General features: G+C 42.7%; 1 protein-coding gene across 1 annotated transcript in view; it reads right to left on the reverse strand.

The window, feature by feature from the left end:
• The window catches only part of ATP8B3 (ATPase phospholipid transporting 8B3), a 761685-nt gene that overhangs the window by 34287 nt on the left and 706391 nt on the right, over positions 1 to 21007 (reverse strand). Inside the window, exon 25 of the mRNA XM_075852305.1 lies at positions 3411 to 3549. Within this exon, the coding sequence (XP_075708420.1) occupies positions 3411 to 3549 (139 nt within the window). The remainder of the gene's footprint in view (positions 1 to 3410; positions 3550 to 21007) is intronic.

Raw genomic sequence — 21007 nt, forward strand, 5'->3', positions numbered from 1 at the left:
AGATGAAGCACCTTTTGGCAGCGATAACAAGGTTTGCACACCTGGATTTGGGGATTTTCTGCCATTCTTCTCTGCAGATCCTCCCAAGCTCTGTCAGGTTGGATAGGGACCGTCGGTGGGCAGCCATTTTCAGGTCTCTCCAGAGATGTTCGATTGGGTTCAAGTCGGGCTCTGGCTGGGCCACTCAAGGACATTCACAGAGTTGTCTCTAAGCCACTCCTGTGTTGTCTTGGTTGTGTGCTTAGGGTCATTGTCGTGTTAGAAGTTGAACCTTTGGCCCATTCTGAGGTCCAGAGCACTCTGGAAAATTTCATTAAGAACATCTGTGTACTTTGCTCCATTCTTTTTTTTTTCTCAACCCTGACCAGTCTCCCTGTCCCAGCCACGGAAAAACACCCCACAGAATGGTGCTGCCACCACCATGCTTCACTGTAGGGATGGTATTGGGCAGGTGATGAGCAGTGCCTGGCTTCCTCCAGACATGACACTTAGAATTGAGGCCAAAAAGTTCAATCTTGGTTTCATCAGACCACAGGATCTTTTTCTCACGGTCTGAGAGTACTTTAGTAGCTTTTTTGCAAACTCCAGGCAGGCTTTCATGTGTCTTTTACTGAGGAAAGGCTTCTTTCTGGACACTCTACCATAAAGCCCAGATTTGTAGAGTGCTGCAGTGATGGTTGACCTTCTGGAAGTTTCTCCCATCTGCACACAGGATCTTTAAAGCTCAGCCAGAGTGACTATTAGATTTCCCCGATTACTTAGTTTGGTGGGGCGGCCAGATCTAGGAAGAGTCCTGGTTGCTCCAAACTTCTTTCATTTAAGTATTATGGTGGCCACTATGCTCTTGAGAACATTCAATGCAGCAGAAAAAATAGTTCTACCCTTCTCCAGACCTTTGCCTCCACACAATCCTGTCTCTGAACTCTACAAGCAGTTATTTCGTTTTTGCTCTAATATGCATTGCCAGCTGTGAGACCTTATATAAAGAGGGGTGTGTCTTTCCAAATCATGTCCAATCAAATTATTTACCACAGGTGGACTCCAATCAAGGTGTAGAAACATTTCAAAGATGGTCTACAGAAATGGGAGGCCCTCAGAGCTAAATTTCAAGTGCCATAGCAAAGGGTCTGAATACTTATGTCCTAGCGAAATTTGAGTTTTTCATTTTTAATAAATTTGCCAAACATTCTAAAATTCTGTTTTCACTGTTGTTATTATGGGATATTGAGTGCAGAATGATGGGAAAAAGCTTTGATTTTTCTTTATTTTAGCACAAGGCAAAAATAGAATGCAAAAAACATATCACACTGTGAACATACACTGGAGCCTTTACAGTTACCTAAACATGTATTAAAACTATAAGTGTTCAATGAGCTCTCGATATTTAGCTAGCCGCAATCTAAGCCCTTTAATTATACGTGTGTATACAGTTAGGTCCAGAATTATTTGGACAGTGACACAATCGTCATGATTTGGGCTCTGCATGCCACCACATTGGATTTGAAATGAAACAACTGAGATGCAATTGAAGTGTAGACTTTCAGGTTTAATTCAAGGGGTTGATCAAAAATATCCTGTGAAACATTTAGGAATTGCAACCATTTTTCCACACAGCCTCCTCATTTCAGGGGCTCAAAAGTAATTGGACAAATTAACATTACCATAAATAAAATGTTGTTTTTTTTAATACTTTGTAGAGAATCCTTTGCAGGCAATGACTGCCTGAAGTCTGGAGCCCACGGTCGTCACCAAACGCTGGGTTTCCTCCTTTGTGATGCTTTGCCAGGCCTTTACTGCAGCTGTCTTCAGTTGTTGCTTGTTTGTGGGTCTTTCTGCCTTAAGTTTTGTCTTAAGCAAGTGAAATGCAGCTCGATCGGGTTGAGATCTGGTGCTTGACTTGACCATTGCAGAATATTCCACTTCTTTGCCTTAAAAACTCCTGGGTTGCTTTCGCAGTATGTTTTGGGTCATTGTCCATCTGTACTGTGAAGTGACGCCCAATCAACCTTGCTGCATTTGGTTGAATCTGAGCAGAAAGTATATCTCTGAACACTTCAGAATTCATCCGGCTGCTTCTGTCTTCAATTACATCATTAATAAACACTAGTGGACCAGTGCCTTTGGCAGCCATGCATGCCCTTGCCATCACACTGCCTCCACCATGTCTTACAGAGGATGTGGTGTGCTTTGGATCATGAGCCGTTCCAAGCCTTCTCCATACTTTCTTCCTCCCATCATTCTGGTACAGGTTGATCTTAGTTTCATCTGTCCAAAGAATTCTGTTCCAGAACTGGGCTGGCTTCTTTAGATGTTGTTTGGCAAAGTCTAATCTGTCCTTTCTGTTTTTGAGGCTGATTAATGGTTTGCACCTTGTGGTGAGCCCTCTGTATTTGCTCTCATGAAGTCTTCTCTTTATGATAGACTTAGATACTGATACCCCTACTTCCAGGAGAGTGTTCTTCACTAGGGTAGATGCTGTGAAGGGGTTTTTCTTCACCATGGAAAGGGTTCTGCGATCATCCACCACTATTGTCTTCTGTGGATGTCCAGGCCCTTTGGAGTTTACGAGATCACCAGTGCGCTCTTTTTTTTTTTTTTTTTTTCAAGTATGTACCAAACTGTTGATTTGGCTACTCCTAACACTTGTGCTATCTCTCTGATGGATTTCTCATATTTTTCATGTTGTGGGCTCACAGCAACATCTTCCAAATGCAAATGCCACATCTGAAATAAACTCCAGACCTTTTACCTGCTTAATTGATGATGGATTAACGAGGGAATAGCCCATGCAGCCCATTAAATAGCTTTTGAGATAATTGTCAAATTACCTTTGGTCCCTTGAAAAAGAGGGAGCTACATATTAAAGAACTGTAACTCCTAAATCCTTCCTCAAATTAGAATGTGAATACCCTCAAATTAAAGCTGAGAGTCTGCACTTTAAGCCCATATTGATTATATAACTGTATATACAGTATGTTTTGGTAAACAGCTAAAATGCCAAAACTTGTGTCACTGTCCAAATAAGTCTGGACCTGACTGTAAATATTTCTATTTAACATACTAAAGTCTTGTTGCTTATAATAAACATGATGGTTTTTGAACTAACAGCAACTGCCAACTTGAAATGTGCCGACATCATTATATTTGTTTTCCTAAGAATTTCAGTTTTTGCTCTTTATGATCTGCTGCTGTCAGGGATATATATCAGGTTGTATATGATAGGCGTGTTTAGTAAAAGTACAGCTGGTTAATACATCCATATTGCTTTATACATTTCACTTAAAAATATTATTTTAATCTGTCCTTATAGAAATCTAAATCATAAATAAGAAATTCCGACTATAGTTAAAAACAATAGGGGATACGCAATGTTAAAATGAATGACGTGATAAGTAATAGACATTCCTTACCTGGAAACTGAAAGATGGTTGGCATAAATCTGAAGACAGGACTTGATTGAGTGAGAAGAGACAACAGAAAATAAACTACTGGGCTGATTATAAATGCAAGCACTGAAACCAGAGTCCAGTAGGAAATTTCAAAAGTGATCTGTAGATTGTAAGAAAAGGTTTATAGGTTTAATCCGAACTTAGTGACAATCTAAATTTCATATTTAGTAACTAAGAGCAGCATAAACTTATGCTCTGTTCACATATGTGCTAGGGTTTCCATTATTCTGTTCCTATTCCTATGAGAAAAAAACAGAATGCCGGACAGCAATGACGCCAAACGGAACCCATTGACTTTTAAAGGTTTATTTGTCGGGTTTCCATAATGGTGTTTGCATGCACTATTTTGTTCGACAAAAACAATGGAATCTGTAGCTGAGGCTTGTAATTGACTCTCCAATGCAAATGTGAACAGAGCCTTATTTGTACCACTCATCAGTTGAGATTAGTACATTTTTGGGTTCTTTGGTTTTTGTATTGTGCTTTAAACAGATTTTTTTTACTTTTAGGTGACAAAAATATTGCAGTCTACAGCACTATTCTTGCTGTAAAAAACAAAACAGAGACCCAATGCAATCTTAACAGACCTCATTATAAGTCAATTGGATTCATCGGAATATGTTGGAATCTGTATGAAACAGACCAAAGATGACGTGGATCTGTTAAGAATGAAAGCCATAGTGATAATATGAACAGAAAAGTACCCTCAATATGTACACAGCTTTATTCTATGGAAAGTAAAACTTGGGCTTATGCTAGACAGAGGAGGATTAATGGCTGATTCACCCCTTACTCCCCTAGACTACTGCGCCAAATCCAATATAAACAGCTTATAATACTTACCTTCCCCTCTCCCAGGCAGGTCTTCAGGTCCAGGATTTGCCGCACCGAGAACAGGAGCATAGAGGGCTTGAATATAGAGGGGTCTAGTCTGTGGTCTCAATTTATGTAGAGGTCTGAACTACTTTAGGGGTTGGGTCTGAATTTATACAGGACTCTGGTCTGGACTGAATTATTTTAGTGGTCTAAATTTATTTAGTGGTCTTGTCTGGGGTCTGAATTCTTGTGTTGATGTTGTGGTATACATATTTAAGGGAAAGGTGTGAGGCATGACCAAATAAACTTTGCGTACTGCTCTTTTTCCACCCCATAGAGATCCTCCTGAATCCGCCCTTAATGCTAGATTGTGTTGTACAGTAAAACAAACGTAAGAATTAATAACATAAGAACATTATTATTTAGTGATATAAAAATTTTGTAGACTTACTAATACTGTCTTAAATTTAGACAGCCTAGAATTAGACTAGATGTGCCAAATTTATGACAGTGGCTCATGCTGGATTATAAATTTGGCACATCTCTAGACACTCCTTTAACTTTATACCACCTCTTGGTTGGCTTAATTTAGACTGCTTTTTGCGCCACATTTTTGTACGCATCTTAAGCCACACACCCTTTCCCATTAGGCCATGCCCCGTTGTGGAATGAGTTTCAAAACACTCTATAAGAATAGAATGAGCACCACACTTCCATCTGAGCCAGAATTCTGGTGCATTTTGATTAGTAAATATCCCTTAATATCTTTGTTATAACAACTACATTGTCTCACTGTTAAAACACACAGAGCGGAATATATTAATGCCAGTCATAAACTAATCTACGTCGGCAGAAAATGTGCCAACCTCTTAATAATTTGGCGCATCTTTGACTGTCTATATGATAGAAATGCAAATCTACACCTGCTATTAACAGGTGTAGATTTGCATCATAACTTACGCCAGTTTCTTGGGTAAATTATGGTAAATCTGTCACTCGGGTGGAGGCCCTTCTGCCTTCAGCTAATCCCTGTGCCCTTTTTTCTGCACTTTCAGAAAGTGTCAAGACAAGTAAAAAGTATCAACTATGGCATGAGTCCAAATGTGCTACTTTTTTACACCAAAAAAACTGGCCTAAACTTTTTGATATTTTCTCCCACAGTCTGTGAATTATTTTGCTACAGATAAGACGAGCATCCTGGGGACTCCATACAGCCCATCAGCATAAACAAGCTGTTTTAAAAGAAATGATGTCTGCTCAGGATTATATAAACTGTATAAATTTATATAATTTCCTTTAGGCCGCGAACACTACAATGCAAGTTCAGTGGTTTTAGAAAAACCTATTTATTTTAGCAGAAGTAATTCACGTTAGATAAAAGGCATGCATCTGACTTTCAAATTCGCAGTATGCCCTATCTTTTGGGGAATTTTGCCATAGACTTAGATACAGATCTCAATGCAATTCGTAGAGTGAAATCTGCTTCCTAATCCGCATGTAACAAATACAAAATATAATGAAAAGGTTTTGCAACTCTTCTGTGTTTTAAATCCACTCCTGGTTTTGGCTTACAAATGCACCAATGTGAAAGTGCCAATGTGTACTAGCCCCACAGAGGCTAAAAAGCCACACTTTTGGCATCTAATTGTGTTAACGGAGCCCTATGTATATATTTACATAGTTACATAGTTAGTATGGTTGAAAAAAGACACGCGTCAATCAACCAAGGGATGGGAAAAGGGAAGGGAAAAATTTCTACACATAGAAAGATACATTTAGCATTTACGCTGGGAGCTTTCCCGACACACGCTAAACATATTACATGTGAATGGAGGCTAACACAAACGCGTGGCTTTTGAGTTTGGTGCGGATTTAGAAAAATAAATGGGAGCTGTAAAAAAAAGTATGCAGTAAGCTCCATCTGTGACAGCTGCATGCAAACTGTATGACTGTGTGAGCAAGCAGTTTCGGGTCAGGCCCTCTCTAACCTCGGGCCCCTGTGGCGGGAACTACAACTATAGCAGCCATAGCGGCTGCTACGGGGCCTGCAGCATGAGGAGGAACATAACGTTTATGTACCGGGCATGGCAGCATGGTCCCGCTTATGCCCGGTCACGTTGCTAGCACTAGACATCTGGGACCTCGAGCGACTGCCACATTCTACTGTATCTTGCACTATCTACAAGGGTGTGTATGGCACTATCTACAAGGGGGTTTGTGTGGCACTATCTACAAGAGGTGTGTGTAGCACTATCTACAGGGGGGTTGTGTAACACTATCTACAATGGGGTGTGGCACTATTTACAAGGAGGTGTTTGTGGCACTATCTACAAGGAAGCTGTGAGATCATTATTAATGGAATCTCACAAGAGGGCGAGATGATCTACATCTTGGTAGCCTAGTTGTATTTTTATATTACACATAAAACTGATAAATGTTCATTGACGGGAGGGCGGGGTTGTGGGGGTGGGGCGTTCGTTATGGAGGAGGGGACCCAGTCAAAAGTTTGCTATGGGGCCCAGTCTTTCCTAGTTATGTTCCTGACGGGCCCCATAGCAGTTGTATATTCAGTACGCTTCTGGATTAGAGCTGATAAGAATAGATGGAGTCACATGTACCTGTAACTTCCATAGAATTTGCATGCAATAAAATATCAAGGGGAACACATGGGTTGCATGCAATTTGCATTTGTATGTACGGCAGTCCACTGAGATTCATGACTTCTTAGTTAAGGAGCTTTAGCTCTGTACATAAGGCATCCAATGGAGCATGCCATTAAATTGGAAGCATAGGGAAATGCAGCAAAAGGACCCATAGACTACAATGGGAGCCCTGTTATATAAATAAGGCCTTGTGAATGATAAGGACTGCTGACAAGGAAAGGAAGAATAGATTGTCTCACCACATAGACCACAAGCACTGCACCTGCCAGATGGCCACCATATAATGAAGGCACATGTATAAAAGCATGCTTGTGTATACAGGTATGCAAGCAAGCATACCTGTGTATGGAAGGTATGCAATCACATGTATTAAGGGAATCAGTTTCCACCTCCTGTAAAGTAAAGCCTGTCAGATGGGTACATCCAGCAGGACATTGGCCTTATGGTCCCAAATGATGGAATATAGCATGCAACATACCTTCAGGCAGAGCTAACACTAAGGCTCTGTTCACACTTTTTGAGTATTTCCTGACGTATACCTCTGACAGAAGGATGCGATGTTTGACATTGTATAGGCATACTAGCTTTTATGCCGTCGTTGCTCGGGAGGTTGACTTACGGTATAGATAGAGTAAAAGCACACTATTTAAATACCTCTCAGTATGAATTTAATTGCTACCTCTCGATATGAATTTAATTGCTAGAGAGTGTAAATAATGTTATTGGAAGCATAAAAGAAATGAAATGAAGCAATATATTCATTACAGATTTATATAGTGTTGGTTTGGGACTGCATGTTTCTATTCCAATGCTTTCTTGTAAACAATGTTTTTTGTCTTTTGATCCGGTGCCAAGATGTAGAGATTCCTTCCAGTGCCGACTCTGGAGCAAGCAAAGAAGGCAAACTTTGTTCAATGTCCAATCAAAAATAGCTATTCGCTGGTGGCGTGGTTACGACGTCGGCGGGTGCAGACGTGCCGTGCAGGAGCTCCGGCAAGCTTGGTTCCATCAGCTGCCATCCGCCCTCCTAAAACCTCTGGGGGTGATTGCTCCTACCTGGCTGTGTTCCCCACATTCTGGGGAGCGGATCAAACCGGGTCTGGCATGAATAGGGGCACTTGAGGTGTTGCGGCCCAGCAAGGAGGCTGTATCCCCGTCCTCGATTTGGGAGTGGCGGGCGGACAACTCCTGCTGAGGCGGGCTCAGCTTCCGTGAGTAGTGGGGTCCAGGACGGAGGGGCTGACACACCTCTGTGCCCAGCTCCCACAACAGCTGCCACCCTCCGGAGCCCATTGGAGCTGCCATTGTTTTGCGGCCTGGCTGGAGGCCCCGATCCCCGACCTCGATTTTGGAGCGGCGGGCCCCGACGGCTCCCGTGGAGACGGGTCCAGCCTCTGCAGGCAGAAGAACCCAGGTCGGAGGGGCTGCCACATCACTGAAGCCAGCTCCCACACCAGCTGCCGCTCTCCGGAGCTCCCATTGAGCTGCGGCCTAGGCGGAGGACCGGATCCCCGGCCTCGATTTTGTGTCGGCGGCCTGCAGCGGATCGCTCGACCGGACACCGCGGATTGCCTGACTACATTGAACTGATGCTTCAGACCTCAACACTAGCCAGAAGGCTTCACCTGCTTCTGGGATCCAGGCGGCAGGGTTCCGACACCAGCCTCCCCATCCCTGCTTCCAAAGTGCGCCCGTTTCTAGTCCTACACGTCAGGGGGTAAGTGCAACTACCCCTTTTTCCCAACTGGGGGGAACCCCACGAGGACCCCTGTTACCACACCTGCTAGGCTTGGCAACCTTACAGTGGGCAACCTCTGCCCTTTCCTGCCCACAGAAGTATCTTTTCCTGACTAGACCCGCTTGAGCGTCGCACCTTGCCTTCCACGCAGGCCTTCATAAGCTACACGGCTGCCTTGACTTCTGGACAATGGGGTACCCTTCCGCGAATTAGATCATTGCTTCGTTCAGGCTGATCTTACTTCCACGTACTTGTTGAACCTTTGCTAGCAAATGTAATTGGAACATGGCCTTCTCATCCCCGGCTCCCTCAGACACATATACAAAGCAAGATGGTGAAAATTGGTCAGGCTAAACACGGAGACCCTCCTACTACCCCCAAACAAAAGAAATCCCAACCGGACATGGATAAATTCCTGAAAAGATGCTCGCCCCAACGATCTACATCTTCCACTAAACAGTCACTGCTGCCTAACGATCATCTTGACACTTCTGATGCTGAAAGTTACATGGAGGAAGAAGTGGCACCTGACCCACCTTCTATGATCTCCATTTCTACTAAAGGCTTGCAAAAGATTATCGAGAAAGCCCTACAACCTGTAATGCGAGAACTTGCCGATATTAAGCAGGAAGTCCACCACATTGGAGCTAGAGTTGAGCTACTTGAAGAAACCCAAACTGCTCTTCATACTCACGGAGACGCGACCTCCTCGGCACTTCAGGCTTGTCAAACTCATCTGAATTCTCTTCACACCTATCTGGAAGATCAGGACAATAGAGGAGGCGCAATAATCTGCGGATAAGGGGAATGCCGGAAAACTTCCGTCCACATGAGTCCATGTCCATGACTAAGAAAATCCTGGACTTTGTCCTCAGCCCTTATTCGCCCCCAGACCTACAGATTGAAAGAGCTCATAGGGCTCTACGTCCAAAACCCAAAGAAGGTGAACCACCAAGGGATATTGTATGCAAGCTACTGTCTTTTCCTGTCAAAGAAGCAGTGCTCCGCAAGACACGGGATATGCCTGACCTTATGTTTGAGGGACATAAACTGACATTCTTTCATGATATTTCCCCGACCACCCTATCCAAACGTAGGTCTCTTGGGATCGTCACGGACCGTCTTCGATCTCTAAAAATACCGTACAAATGGCTTTTCCCTTTTGGACTATCCTACCATTTCCAAGGTCGGTTGTTCATTGTTCGTTCAGCGGAAGACCTAGAGAATGCTTGCCCTCCACTAGACCTCGACCATAGCGCCATCCACTTTTGGCAACCTTACACGGATGTAGCCTCTCTTCCCTCTCTTCCTAAGCCTGATGTCTGGCTGAATCTCAGACCCCACCTGACTAAGAAGAGAGCGGCAAAAAATCCTCCATGATAGACTTGCGGCCCTGTTTAGGATTGTTTTTTATTTGCATCCATTCTATGTCTGTCTAGGGATATGTTTGTGTACGGATTTATTGTCTTAACTTTTTCTCTTTAGGTGGTTTAAAATCTGTGCTTTAAAAATGTTTAGCTACAGTCTGCCTTGAATTTTAGTTGTTTGGGTGCCGGGATGAGAAGAGTTCACGGGTGCATATTCTTATTCACTCGTTCACTTTTCTCCCTGCCACCACGCCTCTCCGTCAGTCAGTACTTAACTGACTAATACCGCACTGTGGATCAGTGCAAATATCTTTACTAAAACATTTGAAAACAATTTACTTCTTATTGTTCTCTTTTCTGTGTTTCTCATCTTTTCTTTCTCTCTTCATACTGGTTCATTTATGTCGCGTATTCAGGTTACGACATTGAACGTCAAGGGCTTCAACTCCCCTACTAAGCGCTCCCAGGTCATACACTCCCTTAAGAAAATGGATTCGTTTGTGCTGCTGCTGCTACAGGAAACCCACTTTTTGAAAGGTAAAGTTCCAAACCTTCCATTCATGCAATGATAGTGGCAAACGTAACGGAATCAGTATAGCTCTACAGTCTGACATTCCCTTTGAATTTGTCTCCCAGATTGCTGATCGCGCAGGCCGCTTTCTTTTCATAAAAGGTAAAGTGGTGAACACCCTGACTACCATTGGGAATATTTACGCCCAAAACTCGGACCAGATTCCTTGGCTATCTGCGACTCTAGAGAAGTTTTCTCCGTTCTCTGAGGGCCTAACGCTTCTGGGAGGGGACTTCAACATTGCGCTTGAGCCCCTTCTGGACACCTCTACGGGAACCTCCGCTCACAGCTATTCAGCTCTGAGGAAAATCTGTAGACCTTCTACTCCCACCCCCATCATTCTTACCAAAGTCTAGATTACCTGTTCATCAAGGATAGCCAACTCCCTTTAATAGATTCCCCCTCTATAGGCAACATTCTCCTGTCTGACCATGCCCCAATGTCCATGTCCCTCAGCATACACATTCTTTTGCCTAGGCAATATAACTGGAGACTTAATGAAACTCTCTTCTACTTTTCGCGCAATAAGCAACGAGTTGAGGCGGCGCTGGAGTCTTACTTTGTTGAGAATGATACGCAGGATTTCTCCACTAGCACTATCTGGGAGGCCCATAAGCCAGTGAGCAGAGGAGTTCTCATAAGCATAGGTTCCTTTTGTGAAGAGAGAGAGAGGAACCGGGAGATTAATGACCTTCTTTCCCGAATATCTGACCTTGAAAACCAGCATAAACGGTCCGCAGCTCAAGGGGTTCTCTCCTTGCTTATACTTTCCAGAGAAAGACTCAAACAATGTTTGAATTTGCGCACGGCAAAGGCATATATCTCTGCTACTTACAAACACTACATGCATGGTGATAAGGGGAGCAAACTCATGGCTTACCTAGCTAAAAAGAGAAGACAGCAGAACTATATCCCCAAAATCAGGTCTCCTACTGGAGCTGTACTTGAGGACACCAATGACATTGCTGCTGAGTTTTGCTCCTTCTATCAAACACTGTATGACCTACGCCCTGGAGAGACGCCCAAGGAGCTTGCGTACAGAACTGAGAGGATTGAATCTTTCGTAGACTCCCTCTCTCTTCGTACCATAACTGCTACACAAAAAACCCAACTAGAATCCCCTTTTACACTTAAAGAAATCTGTGATGGGCTCTCCAGTATGCCCTCTAGTAAGTCCCCAGGTCCTGACGGTCTTGAGACTTTAATCCAGAGTCTGGGTCAGGAGCCAGTTCTGTCGGGGGTCTCCATTGGTGACAGAGTGCATTGCACAGCGGCTTTTTCCGATGACTTGCTTATTTTCATCACCAACCCCTCCACAGCTCTACCCCAACTTCAAGAAATGTTTACCCATTTTGGTGACTTATCCAATTTCAAAATTAATTCAAGCAAATCCGAGGGACTATGTGTCTCCTGCACTCCGGCTCTATTAACGTCTCTGAAACTAAGCTCCCCCTTCCTACTGCGTTCAGATAGTATAAAATACCTAGGAATTAATTTAACTCCCTCACTTGAACACTGGTATCAACGCAATTACACACCTTTACTCTACGAGATTAAAGCCACTATCCTGTCTTGGCATATCCCATATATTTCATGGATTGGTAGAACCAACTTACTTAAAATGATTATTCTCCCCAAATTCTTTTATCTATTCCAAACGCTCCCGATTCCCCTCCCTAGAGACTTTTTTGCTGCCATTAGACAACAGTTTTCTAAATACATTTGGAATAATACTAAACCCAGAATAGCATTTCACACTCTTATCCGTCTTAAAAGCTCAGGGGGGATAGGGCTTCTGGATATTGAATCCTACTACCACTCCATACAATTAGCCAGGATGACTGTGTGGTTTATCATACCTCAATTAGACTTGGGGTTCCCGTGGAGGAGGCCACCATAGCATGTCCCTTACCTCCCTTCTGTGGCTTAACAAACCCAACGCAGCCCTTTTTTTATCTCGCAATTCTCTTACCTCTGCTTCATATCAAACATGGATGAAAGATGAGGGGATGAAATCTCTGCACAAAATTCCATCTCCCCTGATGACGGTTCGTGACCTTGTGCAGTCGCAGACTGAGAGATTTCGAGATTGTTCTTCCCTGCCTAGAAGAGCATCCTGCAGCACGTATGATTCCCTACTGACTAACGGGGCTGTTCCTACCCTCCCTGAATTGCAGTCTCAACCTGGTTTCTCGTCTGTCAATTTTCTTACTTACACTCACCTCAAAAGGTGTTACCTGGGAGCGTTTAGGCAGGGACCAATAGACCGCCCGCTAGCCTGGTTGGAAGCAACCCTCCTCCTTCGACAACCACCTAAGAAGCTTATTACACTATACTATAATAATCTCATTAAGATGAATTCATCAATACAGCCCTCTTTTCTTAAAGCTTGGGAGTTGGAACTTAAGACTACTTTTTCTTACGAGGACACCAGGGAAGTTTTTCGAATCTCCCTTGGGACCTCAAGATGTATTAAATTGCAAACTAACCTCTAGTTGGTACAAGACTCCCTGGGTATTGCATAAAATGTGTAAAGAAATTTCCCCAGACTGTTGGAGGCGTCATAAAGACCCGGGAACATATTTACATTTGTGGTGGGAGTGTGAGAAAATCTCCCCCTTTTGGGCCCAGATACAAACTGTCCTCAATACCATAACTCATTCCTCTATTGTCATTTCCCCTCATGTAGTGTTCCTAAACCTGTGGCCAGCATTTCCTGGGGGGGGCCCCCAGGGAGCTTTGGTTACAGCTCTTCGCGGCGGCCAAATCTCTAATACCGTTGTATTGGAAGACTGAGGTTGTGCCACCAATAACCCATTGGCTTAGGAAGGGAGCCCAACTGACGAGAACGGAGGAGATCTCGCATCTTGAGTACCACTCTCATGCCATGTACCGAAAGATCTGGGCACCCTGGTTTGAATTATGCAAAAATGACGCCTTTCAACACTTCTGGGGTGCAGACTCCCCCTGTGTTGTAGAAGGTTAATTGTTATTCTAGTTTGGGACTACTTTCTAAACATTCCCACTAGGCCTGATGTTCTTGGAGACATCTCTCCTTGTGTGTTTCTTTTCCCTCCTTTTCTATCCCCTCCTTCTCTACCCCCTCTCCCTTGACGTTGGGTGCATGTGGTGAGAACATACGCCAGGGTGCTCATACTTCCTTATTGTTCTGTTTGTATGATATGTTCTGTTTAATATTGAGATAACGCATTGTACATACAAGTCTTCTTATTGTGAATTCTAACAATTACTCGTATATTGCATGTACTTTGGCTCTTATGCATATTGTAATTCGCAAATTGCCTCTCTGTAAAACCTCAATAAAATGTTATTTAAAAAAAAATAGCTATAACCTGATTTTAAACCAATGAAAAATCGGGCTTCAAACAAACAAACTTTCGAAAATATATAATAAAATATAGTGTGCACTTCCCAGCATTGACTACACTATGGCGCTGCTGCTCAGCGTATCACTAGGCTGCCTGCATTACATTCAATTTAGCGAGATTTCTCAGCATTGACCACACGATGGCACTGCTGCTTAGCGTATCACAATCGGGCTTCAAACAAACTTTCTAAAACATATAATAGATATAGTGTGCATTTCCCATCACTGACCACAAGATGGCGCTGCTGCTCAGCGTATCACTAGGCTGCCTGCATTGCATTCAATTTTTGTGAGAGTTCTCAGCATTGACCACACTATGGCGCTGCTGCTTAGTGTATCATAATCAGGCTTCAAACAAACTTTCTAAAACATAATACATAGATATAGTGTGCATTTCCCAGTATTGACCACACGATGGCGCTGCTGCTCAGCGTATCACTAGGCTGCCTGCATTACATTCAATTTAGGGAGATTTCTCAGCATTGACCACACGATGGCGCTGCTGCTTAGCGTATCACAATCGGGCTTCAAACAAACTTTCTAAAATATATAATAGATATAGTGTGCATTTCCCATCACTAACCACATGATGGCGCTGCTGCCCAGCGTATCACTAGGCTGCCTGCATTACATTCAATTTAGTGAGATTTCTCAGCATTGACCACACTATGGCGCTGCTGCTTAGTGTATCATAATCAGGCTTCAAACAAACTTTCTAAAACATAATACATAGATATAGTGTGCATTTCCCAGTATTGACCACACGATGGCGCTGCTGCTCAGCGTATCATAATCGGGCTTCAAACAAACTTTCTAAAGCATAATACATAGATATAGTGTGCATTTCCCAGTATTGACCACACGATGGTGCTGCTGCTCAGCGTATCACTAGGCTGCCTGCATTACATTCAATTTAGCGAGATTTCTCAGCATTGACCACACGATGGCGCTGCTGCTTAGCGTATCACAATCGGGCTTCAAACAAACTTTCTAAAATATATAATAGATATAGTGTGCATTTCCCATCACTGACCACACGATGGCGCTGCTGCTCAGCGTATCACTAGGCTGCCTGCATTACAATCAATTTAGTGAGATTTCTCAGCATTGACCACACTATGGCGCTGCTGCTTAGTGTATCATAATCAGGCTTCAAACAAACTTTCTAAAACATAATACATAGATATAGTGTGCATTTCCCAGTATTGACCACACGATGGCGCTGCTGCTCAGCGTATCATAATCGGGCTTCAAACAAACTTTCTAAAGCATAATACATAGATATAGTGTGCATTTCCCAGTATTGACCACACGATGGCGCTGCTGCTCAGCGTATCACTAGGCTGCCTGCATTACATTCAATTTAGCGAGATTTCTCAGCATTGACCACACGATGGCGCTGCTGCTTAGCGTATCACAATCGGGCTTCAAACAAACTTTCTAAAATATATGGTCCCAGCATTGACCACACGATGGCGCTGCTGCTCAGCGTATCACTAAGCTGCCTGCATTACATTCAATTTAGTGAGATTTCTCAGCATTGACCACACTATGGTGCTGCTGCTTAGTGTATCATAATCCGGCTTCAAACAAACTTTCTAAAACATAATACATAGATATAGTGTGCATTTCCCAGTATTGACCACATGATGGTGCTGCTGCTCAGCGTATCACTAGGCTGCCTGCATTACATTCAATATAGTGAGATTTCTCTGCATTGACCACATGATGGCGCTGCTGCTCAGCATATCACTAGGCTGCCTGAATTACATTCAATTTAGCGAGATTTCTCAGCATTGACCACACGCTGGCGCTGCTGCTGAGTGTATCACAATCGGGTTTCAAACAAACTTTCTAAAACATATAATATATAGATATAGAGTGCATTTCCCAGCATTGACCACACGATGGCGCTGCTGCTCAGCGTATTAGTAAGATTTCTCAGCATTGACCACACGATGGCGCTGCTGCTTAGCGTATCACAATCGGGCTTCAAACAAACTTTCTAAAATATATAATAGATATACTGTGCTTTTCTCAGCATTGACCACACGATGGCACTGCTTCTCAGCGTATCACTAGGCTGCCTGCATTACATTCAATTTAGTGAGATTTTTCAGCATTGACCACACGATGGCGCTGCTGCTTAGCGTATCACTAGGCTGCCTGAATTACATTAAATTTAGCGAGATTTCTCAGCATTGACCACACGCTGCTGCTGAGTGTATCACAATCGGGCTTCAAACAAACTTTCTAAAATATATAATATATAGATATAGTGTGCATTTCCCAGCATTGACCACACGATGGCGCTGCTGCTCAGCGTATCACTAGGCTGCCTGAATTACGTTAAATTTAGCGAGATTTCTCAGCATTGACCACACGCTGCTGCTGAGTGTATCACAATCGGGCTTCAAACAAACTTTCTAAAATATATAATATATAGATATAGTGTGCATTTCCCAGCATTGACCACACGATGGCGCTGCTGCTCAGCGTATCACTAGGCTGCCTGAATTACATTCAAATTAGTGAGATTTCTCAGCATTGACCACACGATGGCGCTGCTGCTCAGCATAACACTAGGCTGCCTGCATTACATTAAATTTAGCAAGATTTCTCAGCATTGACCACACGATGGCGCTGCTGCTTAGCGTGTCACAATCGGGCTTCAAACAAACTTTCTAAAATATATGGTCCCAGCATTGACCACACGATGGCGCTGCTGCTCAGCGTATCACTAAGCTGCCTGCATTACATTCAATTTAGTGAGATTTCTCAGCATTGACCACACTATGGTGTTGCTGCTTAGTGTATCATAATCCGGCTTCAAACAAACTTTCTAAAACATAATACATAGATATAGTGTGCATTTCCCAGTATTGACCACATGATGGTGCTGCTGCTCAGCGTATCACTAGGCTGCCTGCATTACATTCAATATAGTGAGATTTCTCTGCATTGACCACATGATGGCGCTGCTGCTCAGCATATCACTAGGCTGCCTGAATTACATTCAATTTAGCGAGATTTCTCAGCATTGACCACACGCTGGCGCTGCTGCTGAGTGTATCACAATCTGGCTTCAAACAAACTTTCTAAAACATATAATATATAGATATAGAGTGCATTTCCCAGCATTGACCACACGATGGCGCTGCTGCTCAGCGTATCACTAGGCTGCCTGTATTGCATTCAATTTAGTAAGATTTCTCAGCATTGACCACACGATGGTGCTGCTGCTTAGCGTATCACAATCGGGCTTCAAACAAACTTTCTAAAATATATAATAGATATACTGTGCTTTTCTCAGCATTGACCACACGATGGCACTGCTTCTCAGCGTATCACTAGGCTGCCTGCATTACATTCAATTTAGTGAGATTTCTCAGCATTGACCACACGATGGCGCTGCTGCTTAGCATATCACAATCGGGCTTCAAACAAACGTTCTAAAATATATAATAGATATAGTGTGCATTTCCCAGCATTGACCACACGATGGCGCTGCTGCTCAGCATATCACTAGGCTGCCTGAATGACATTAAATTTAGCGAGATTTCTCAGCATTGACCACACGCTGCTGCTGAGTGTATCACAATCGGGCTTCAAACAAACTTTCTAAAATATATAATATATAGATATAGTGTGCATTTCCCAGTTTTGACCACACGATGGCGCTGCTGCTCAGCGTATCACTAGGCTGCCTGAATTACATTCAAATTAGTGAGATTTCTCAGCATTGACCACACGATGGCGCTGCTGCTCAGCATAACACTAGGCTGCCTGCATTACATTAAATTTAGCAAGATTTCTCAGCATTGACCACACGATGGTGCTGCTGCTTAGCGTATCATAATCGGGCTTCAAACAAACTTTCTAAAACATATAATATATAGATATAGAGTGCATTTCCCAGCATTGACCACACGATGGCGCTGCTGCTCAGCGTATCACTAGGCTGCCTGCATTGCATTCAATTTAGTAATATTTCTCAGCATTGACCACACAATGGCGCTGCTGCTTAGCGTATCACAATCGGGCTTCAAACAAACTTTCTAAAATGTATAATAGATATACTGTGCTATTCTCAGTATTGACCACACGATGGCGCTGCTTCTCAGCGTATCATTAGGCTGCCTGCATTACATTAAATGTAGTGAGATTTCTCAGCATTGACCACACGATGGCGCTGCTGGGCTTCAAACAAACTTTCTAAAAAATATAATAGATATAGTGTGCATTTCCCAGCATTGACCACACGATGGCGCTGCTGCTCAGCGTATCACTAGGTTGCCTGCATTACATTCAATTTAGTGAGATTTCTCAGCATTGACCACACGATGGCGCTGCTGCTTAGCGTATCACAATCGGTCTTCAAACAAACGTACTAAAATATATAATATATATAGTGTGCATTTTCCATCATTGACCACACGATGGCGCTACTGCTCAGCGTATCACTAGGCTGCCTGCAGTGCATTCAATTTAGTAAGATTTCTCAGCATTGACTACACGATGGCGCTGCTGCAAAGCGTATCACAATCGGGCTTCAAACAAACTTTCTAAAATATATAATAGATGGTCATAAGTCGCCCACAGGAACCCTTTCTTTAAATAAAAAATCATATACCATTTTGGCATCTGTTTAGGAAAAAAAAAGTAGACTACAGAGGGGCGTATGCAAAATTTTCTTCTATTATAGATGCATACATACACAAAAATATGCATATATACATATATTTAGACAAACACACACATACACTCCTCAGCATTGAAATTGCAACGCCAAGAAGGACAACCTGTAAGGTTATGCAAATCGAGGAAGTAGCAGGTGTCACTAAGATCTGCAAATGATCACGTTTTCAAGCACCTAGCTCCAATCTGTGGCATGTGGGAGGGGCATAAAAGCTAGATTGAAAGCAAAGTTTTTTTAGCCACATGAATCCTCAAAAATCAGATCGATTGTTGGGGGATGATTGTGCGATGCTTCCTGTTCGTCGACGTGCCAGTTATCGCCAAACTGACAAGGACAGAATTATTGAACTGAGAGGCATTGGTTTATCACTCCAGCAGATCGCTACACGCCTAGGCCGGGATGTCAGCACTGTCCAATGATGCGTGTCCCAGAGGTTGGGAGAACAACAACAAACAGGAATTCCTGCTGTTTTGCTGCTTATTTTCTGCAACAAAATACGCAACGTATGCATGTAGCCTTATCTTCTCTGCAGGATTTCACAGTGTATATATAAAAAGGAGGGGGGCTGTGTGGCACTATATATAAGGGGGGGGGGGACTCTGGCGCTATCTACAATGGGGCTGTATGTGGCGCTATCTACCGAGAATACATTGGGGGCTGCTGTGGGGGTACAAAGGAGGCACGGTTACTGATGGGACACTTTTTATGTATCGAGCACTGAGGGATCATTATTACCATCAGGTGCACTGTGGATTACGAGTTTGTTTAGAGGATGGGGTATAGGTGTGGAGGGTGCTTGAAAAGCGAGAAACCAACATGCCTGTGTGTCAATTTCGGAAGAGACGAGTCGTGGCTGGAATAAGTTGTCACAGTGGTCTGGGCTGGATGGAGAAAAAAAAGGGAAAGTGAACAACTAATCAGAGAAAACATCAACTGTGAGTCACTAGATATAAATGTGCTGTAATCACTTATATCGTCTGCAGGGCTCCTGTGTATAACTGACATCTACCACTATATGGTCACTACATGGTAGTAATATTGGTCTTTGTATAGTGGGTTTAATTCAGTAACAGTATGGGTGTATTATTCAGTCACTATGTGGTTATGGTGTGGCAGTATTATTCAGTAACAGTATAGGGTTATTATTTAGTGACTATGTGGTTATGGTGTGGCGGTATTATTCAGTAACAGTATAGGGTTATTATTTAGTTACTATGTGGTTATGGTGTGGCGGTATTATTCAGTAACATTATGGGGGTATTATTCAGTTATTATATGGTTATGGTGTGGCAGTATTATTCAGTAACAGTATAGGGTTATTATTCAGTCACTATGTGGTTATGGTGGGGCAGTATTATTCAGTAGCATTATGGGGGTATTATTCAGTTATAGGGTTATGGTGTGGCGGTATTATTTAGTAACAGTATGAGGGTATTATTCAGTCACTATGTGGATATCGTGTGGAGGTATTATGCAGTAATAGTAAAGTTCTCCTTACAAAATGCTTTATTATGAAAGATAAATAAATAAAAAAGTTACATATATTTGGTTTCGCTGTGTCCATAATGACCCCAACTATATAACAATTACATTATTTAACACACACGGTAAAAGCCATGAAAAATAAAATTAAAAAAAATATGCCAGAATTGCTGTTTTCTGTTCATCCTGCCTTCAAAAAACAAAGTCCGGCAAAAAAAAACAAAGCCCTCATACAACTATGTCAGCAGAAAAATAAATAAGTTATGGCTCTTAAAATATGGCGACAACATTTTTTTTTTAAAAAAGTGTTTTGCCTGTGTAAAAGTAGTGAAACATAAAAAAATACTATATACAGTGAAGGAAATAAGTATTTGATCCCTTGCTGATTTTGTAAGTTTGCCCACTGTCAAAGACATGAACAGTCTAGAATTTTTAGGCTAGGTTAACTTTACCAGTGAGAGATGGATTATATAAAAAAAATAAAAAAAATTACATAGTCAAAATTATATATATTTATTTGCATTGTGCACAGAGAAATAAGTATTTGATCCCTTTGGCAAACAAGACTTAATACTTGGTGGCAAAACCCTTGTTGGCAAGCACAGCAGTCAGACTTTTTTGTAGTTGATGATGAGGTTTGCACACATGTTAGATGGAATTTTGGCCCACTCCTCTTTGCAGATCATCTGTAAATCATTAAGATTTCGAGGCTGTCGCTTGGCAACTCGGATCTTCAGCTCCCTCCATAAGTTTTCGATGGGATTAAGGTCTGGAGACTGGCTAGGCCACTCCATGACCTTAATGTGCTTCTTTTTGAGTCACTCCTTTGTTGCC

The sequence above is a fragment of the Rhinoderma darwinii genome, chromosome 1, assembly GCF_050947455.1.
Source record: "Rhinoderma darwinii isolate aRhiDar2 chromosome 1, aRhiDar2.hap1, whole genome shotgun sequence".
NCBI classification, from domain to species: domain Eukaryota; kingdom Metazoa; phylum Chordata; class Amphibia; order Anura; family Rhinodermatidae; genus Rhinoderma; species Rhinoderma darwinii.